General features: G+C 39.3%; 1 protein-coding gene across 3 annotated transcripts in view; it reads right to left on the reverse strand.

Moving 5' to 3' along the window:
• The window catches only part of LOC103397006 (LETM1 domain-containing protein LETM2, mitochondrial-like), a 10123-nt gene extending 5881 nt beyond the window's left edge, over positions 1-4242 (reverse strand). The window contains exons 1-4 of one of the 3 annotated variants that reach the window (XM_008335252.3): positions 4011-4242; positions 3230-3298; positions 1910-2432; positions 921-1064 (exon numbers count right to left, since the gene is read on the reverse strand). In XM_008335252.3, the coding sequence (XP_008333474.1) occupies positions 921-1064; positions 1910-2432; positions 3230-3294 (732 nt within the window). In that variant the 5' untranslated portion in view covers positions 3295-3298; positions 4011-4242. The remainder of the gene's footprint in view (positions 1-920; positions 1065-1909; positions 2433-3229; positions 3299-4010) is intronic. The other 2 variants (XM_025052877.1, XM_025052878.1) reach the window with 2 other exon arrangements.
• Positions 4243-6641: the final 2399 nt, after the last annotated feature.

Below are 6641 nucleotides of genomic sequence, written 5' to 3' on the forward strand. Positions count from 1 at the left end.
CTTCACCTGTGTATGTAGGTCAAGGGTCAATGAGCTTACCAAACAAATTTTGTGTACCAATAATTAGTGCTAAAGGTATTCAAATCAATAAAACAACAAGGGTGCCCAAATTTATGCACCTGCCTACTTTTGTTTAAGTAATTATTGCACACTTTCTGTCAATCCTATAAACTTCATTTCACTTCTTAAATATCACTGTGTTTGTTTGCTATAAGATATATTTAATTGAAATTGCTGTTCCGAACAACCAATGATACATAAAGGAAAATCTTGAAAATGATCAGGGGTGCCCAAACTTTTTCATACCACTGTAAAGGACTGAATTATGAACACAGAAATTGTGATACCAAAATAAAAAAAAATGTCTAGTTTAGGTTTTAATTTTCCTAGCTTAAGAATATCCAGCATAGACATTACCTGTCTGGAACCTGTTTTGCATGACTTCTTACCTAAACTTTTGTTTAAAAAAGATGTCTATTGCCCATGGCCATGGGATACTTTTTGTGAAGCACTTAGCTCTGCCTAAGTACATCCACAAATATCCACTTCATTGAGCTGATAGGACTAAAAAGACTGCAACAAAATATTTTTTTAAATGTTTTAAACTCCCAGACAAAAACAACAACATACAAACTTCAGCAAGTGGGACGGTTAAAAAAAAGAAAAAGAGGCTTATATATGTACATACTGTATACACATCTTTCAACATTTTTGCAGACCTATAGAGAATAGGTAGTGTTATGTCACAGATTCAACGGCAAATTCTTCTGATTAGATTAAGTCAGCTGCCTGCACGATTGAAGGTTGTTTTTAAAGCAGCCGCAGACACGAGTTAGCATAATCCTGATGAATAAGGTCATAGGTCATTAGGGGCAGCTGGGTGTGTGGATGTTTTTTTTCCTGTGTGTACTTTTACATGCCTTTTTAGATTCTGTCTCAAAGGTGGAGGGCAGCATCTCTGGGAAGAGTTTCAGGAAGACGGGCAGAAGGAACTCCATGAAGGGAACAACGATAAACACTGTGAAGGGAACCAGCCGGAAGAGGTCGGCACAGGTCCTCATCAGCTGCAAACACAGGAAAACAGGGCAAATTGAACTAAAGGTATAAGTACTGTGGGGAGGGTATTAGGGTTATTTTCAGCATTGGCTACTCAGATTTTCAGTATCCTGATTGGTCGATCGGTAAATTGGCATGCAAAGGCTAGAAAAATGCAGATATGTTATATTTAAACCCAAAATATAAAAAGTTTTCCGATGTTTGGTATAGTCACCAAAATATAGATATTTTGCCTTAACTGTCACAGAGAAGCAAAAAACAACAATAAACACACAGGAAGCTAAAGTTTAAGACCTTAACATAATGACGAATAAGATTTAATTAGTAAACAATCATCTTTGGGACCCCCTGCTGGTAGGACAGCGTCACCGTTAAGTCGCCCAGGTCAATGAGATCCATTACAGTAGCACTAAAGTTCAAGTAGTACTTGTCAGAAATAGCTCAAATATAAACTTACAATGGAATTTGAACAGCGTGTATCTCTGAACCTGGTGCAGACACGAGGTAAAATGCAAGTACATTGAAAAGTGCTATATTTAATAGTCAACAGTTCATTAGGCCACTGTCGCCACTTCCTTAGTCATTTCATAACTACAGTTTGTGAGATACGTTCAGATTGTTGCTGAATTATGCAAAAAACTATGTAGAGGGGTGAAAACAAAACCATTACAATAGTTCAGTGAACTGCTGAAAAAATGCAGACTTGACATTTCCTTATCCACATCACAACCTGCTGAATATTATGGGAAGTAGCTGCTGTTGCAACTTGTGAGTGATTTGCTACCTCGATGCAAGCCAGTAATTAACATACATAGCTCAGTCTTATAAACATGCTGTAAGAGAATTATCTCACCCTTCTCCTCTCCCTCCTTGTAAGGACTTGTCCGTGTAACAGCCTCCACCCCATCCTCCCTGCAATTTTAACGTCGTTTCCCAGTAACCGAAAGCCATTGTAATAATGCTTCAACTCGTCCACAGCCCTCTGATACAGAGATTTTTTCACAACTGCCTTCTCCTGCACCGGAGCAGCAGGGGCCACAATGGTTGTTGCTGGTAAGGCAGCCTGAGATTGAGACACAGTGGCTGCAGAGTTCTTTTTAGCTGCCGCAGAAGGGTCCGGTGCAGCAGCAGGTGAGCTCTTACTGTCTTCTGGCTTTAGATCCTGGAGACACACACGTGAACTATGCAAAGAGCGGGCAAACAGGGCAATGGCATGACCACGATCAAGGGCATGGCATCGGCTGCAGTGGGGGTAACCATAACGAGAAAGTTGGAGTGGGAGTGGGGTAAGGATGTGGTGGGGAGGGTGGATGTGGAGATAGGCTTTAGAAGACAGAGAGGAGCAGCTGTGCTTCTTGGTCAACAAATATGATCCCCTGTTAACAGTAGCAAGAAAAACAGGCAAAAATTACTGCATACTTAAATCTATGGGCTTTTTATGGACAATATAAATACATTTTCAACATAACTTTATCTCAATTAAAGCTCCATTACATTAGTAACCTTTGGGCAAATAATAACAAAATATCACAATTTATACCTCATCTACAACAATAAAAATGTAATTCAGACATTGAAACTTGTTAAACACATCAAATGTATGATTTTCTAATCAACATCAATCATCATTGAGTGTAAACATTAAACAAAATTGAGGGATTCTTACAAGTTAATTCTTAAATGTACTCAGGCAAAAACGGGGTGATAAACACCAGACTATTTTGTCAACAACCCCCCTCTACTTTATGATCTCATTAGTCTGTGTTTACATTGAACATCTGGTGCTGTTTAACTAGGCATGTAAAGAAGCACAATGTGCAAAATGTAGGTAAACCATTTAAGTGTATAGTATTGGCACACATTTAACACAAATGATTCCTTTGATGCTTTCATAGGAGTACAACTACTGTGAACTACTGTTGACTTTAAACCAAGATTAGCCCTCTTTAATGGAGGCTACCACACTGGACCATGTCTTCAGTCAACAGGAAGCTTTAGTGCGATCACAATTAGCAAATGTACGTCATTCAATACAAAAAAAAACGGCCTGCATCCAGGAGCCGAGTCTGTCTATTGCTGCCTTGGATTTCCTGGAAAGGCTACTCCTGTCTACCGAAACCAAGCACGAACCTGGTGTGCACCTTTCTTGAACGAGACTTTAGGGACAACTTACCGTGTTCTCGTGACTGCAACGATCACCTGATGACTAAAGACTGCCATCGTATAGGACGCTTGCATATTTCTGCTTAAACACATGTAAAGAATGGGGAGGGGAGCAGACAAGAGAGGCGTTACAGGTGTCCTATTACAATTCACTCAAATGCTGCAGCTACCGGGCAACTGGACAATTACAGACACCAAACCATAGGCCGCAAATTGTAATTTAACCATAAATGACAGTAAAACTAACACTGCCATGTCACTTTAAACTCAACCAGAAAAACCTGATTTTGTAATATGGTCTGTCATTTATTCTTCCTCCTAAACTTGCTAATTCGATTCATTTAAACAGGCTCGAATTTGATTCATTTTAACAGAAACGAACCGCATTTATTTATCCTTAGAATGAAACTTGTTTTGGTCGCCAAAGGGGCAGCAAGTAACAGTAACTACACCGTCACCACTGTTTCACTACTGTTGTTTATAACGCATGTGTACCATGAGTCATTTGCTAATAATTGACACTTAATATTGTATGTTCTATTTAAAGAAACGTGGCTTTTATAGAGTACAAGAGTAAAATAAGCAATATTTTGGTTATTTTACATTTATATTAGCTTTTGTCTAACTGCTTGATTACATTATAATATACGCATGAGTGTTTGGCTGATAAAACAACTAACTATGCCATGCTAAGAGCTACAGACACAGATCCATAACTTGAGTGGTTTTGGTTGTTAGCTTAGTTTGTTAGCTTAGTTGCACGTTAGCCAGCGAAATGGCAGAAGACTAACCTCCGGCGTCAGGACCTAGCTTTGGCTGCCGCTGATCACTGAGGGTTCTCTGAGACACGAGTCCAATAATCCATTCACAAGATGCGCCAGAAAAAACAAGAGCAATTGAAGTGGCGACCGAAAGTGTGATACACCCATTTAGCTTAAGTTCATTGCTTTTGTGCGGGCCCAACGAGTGTTGTGTTGGAAGCTATTGACCGCTCCGCTGTGCGTGCACTGCCTTTAAACTAGTGATGTGTCGTTCGCGAGTGATTCGTTCAAAATGAACGAATCTTTCATGTGACTCGTGACTCCCGAGTCATATGAAAGATTCGTGACTCGTGACTACCGAGTCATATTAAATATTTGTTCATATTGAACTCACGAATCACTCACTGCGAACTAATCACACTCTGCGAACTAATCACTCACTGCAAACAAATCACTCTCTGTGAACTAATCTTTCACTGTGAACTAATCTTTCACTACGAACGAATTACTCTCTGCAAACGAATCTTTCACTGTGAACTAATCTTTCACTACGATTCGCTGTGAACTAATCTTTCGCTGTGAACTAATCTTTCGCTGTGAACTAATCTTTCGCTGTGAACTAATCTTTCGCTGTGAACTAATCTTTCGCTGTGAACTAATCTTTCGCTGTGAACTAATCTTTCGCTGTGAACTAATCTTTCGCTGTGAACTAATCTTTCGCTGTGAACTAATCTTTCGCTGTGAACTAATCTTTCGCTGTGAACTAATCTTTCGCTGTGAACTAATCTTTCGCTGTGAACTAATCTTTCGCTGTGAACTAATCTTTCGCTGTGAACTAATCTTTCGCTGTGAACTAATCTTTCGCTGTGAACGAATCATTCTCCGTGAACTAATCTTTCGCCGTGAACTAATCTTTCGCTGTGAACTAATCTTTCGCTGTGAACGAATAATTTTCTGTGAACTAATCTTTCGCCGTGAACTAATCTTTTGCTGTGAACTAATCACTCTAAACGGATCATTCTCTGTGAACCAATCTTTCGCCTCGTTCTCGCAGATTCGTTTCATTTGTCACGCGAAAGAGCTCGGGTCTTTTTGCTCTCATTCATCTTCACATTGTGGTGTGTTTTTATTTCTTAGCTTTTCACATGGTTTTAATTACTTATGGCATTTTGTGTATTTTGTAGGCTTTGTCAGCGGAAGCAAACCATGTTGCCTTCAGTATTTAGTGTCCGAGAACCGCAGCCTTCTTTACAACGCCCACAATAGGGCCGTGAACTAATCTTTTGCTTCGTTCTCGCAGATTCGTTTCATTTGTCACGTGAAAGAGCTCGGGTCTTCACGGGTCATCTTCACATTGTGGGGTGTTTTTATTTCTTAGCTTTTCACATGGTGTAATTTCTTATTGCTTATTTTGTGTACTTTGTAGACTTTGTCAGAGGAAGCAAACCATGTTGCCTTCAGTATTTAGTGTCCGAGAACCGCAGCCTTCTTTACAACACCCACAATAGGGCTAAAGCGCCACCTGCTGTAAAACGAATGAAATGATTAGTTCAAGATTCGTTCACGACTCGTTCATTTTACTGTTCGAGAGTCAAAGATTCGAATCAATAAAAAGAGTCGGTCTTCCCATCACTACTTTAAACGTAAGACCACTGTACTCTTAGGCTGCGCATGCGTATACTTCGCTTAAACTAACGTTCTGAAGTTTTTTTCAACCTATAGTTTTTTCCTACCCGAGTTAACTGCGCATGCGTACATCGGCCAATTTGCCGCTGCAGACAAGCCATCGTTTTCTGCTACCCGACCATTAAACAAGGTTAGGTTTTTGTATTTTTAATACTTTATATGACCAGTATTCAATGCATAGGTTTGACAGTCAAATTATTTTAACTTGCCACGTGCATGAGATCGTGTCTGAATGCAGTTTGAATAGCTAATACTGCGAATTATCGTCATTTTCATGTAGTCATAAAACTTGCTCATGTAGCCTCCGAATTTTTCAGCTGTTTTAAAACAGTTCCTTACTAAATTCGCGTAAATTTCATAGTCATAAAACTTGCTCATTTAGCCTCCGCACGTATGTGTATGCAATTCGAATGTCTAATAGCGCTGTGATTTTCCAGCTGATTTAAAACAGTACCTTACTAAATTAGCTCAGGGTTTACAGTATTGCATAAGCTCGTTTACAAGTCTCTATGATATTGGCCTACAGACTTGGATGGAAGGGCATGGGCCCCTGACAATTTTCCATGAAAATAAGCATTTCTTCCATTGAGTTATTGATCGTTACATGTTTTGGTAGGTATATATTCAGTTTATTTCCTTTGTGTGCATTGGAACTACACAAAAAAACAGAAAAAGGCAAATTTGACATAATTTCCTAACCATTTTATAAATTTTGTGTGAAATTATATCAGAGTTGCCTTTTTCTCTGAGAGAAATACTTAATTAAATAGAAAAGTCATAAAAGTCAGGTGATCACTGTTGATCTTTCATTCTAAAATATCTTACATTGGATGACTTAGGGCTGAAATTATATAGCAATGCACATAAACATTTTAAACTTGTCTATGAAGCTTATCAGTCATCCAGGTCATGGTCAAGCTTGAAGAGTTCTGTTAGGCAACACGGGGGGGGGGGGGGGCAACCCTCCGGGGCGGG

This window comes from Cynoglossus semilaevis, chromosome W (assembly GCF_000523025.1).
Source record: "Cynoglossus semilaevis isolate Cse_v1.0 chromosome W, Cse_v1.0, whole genome shotgun sequence".
NCBI lineage: Eukaryota > Metazoa > Chordata > Actinopteri > Pleuronectiformes > Cynoglossidae > Cynoglossus > Cynoglossus semilaevis.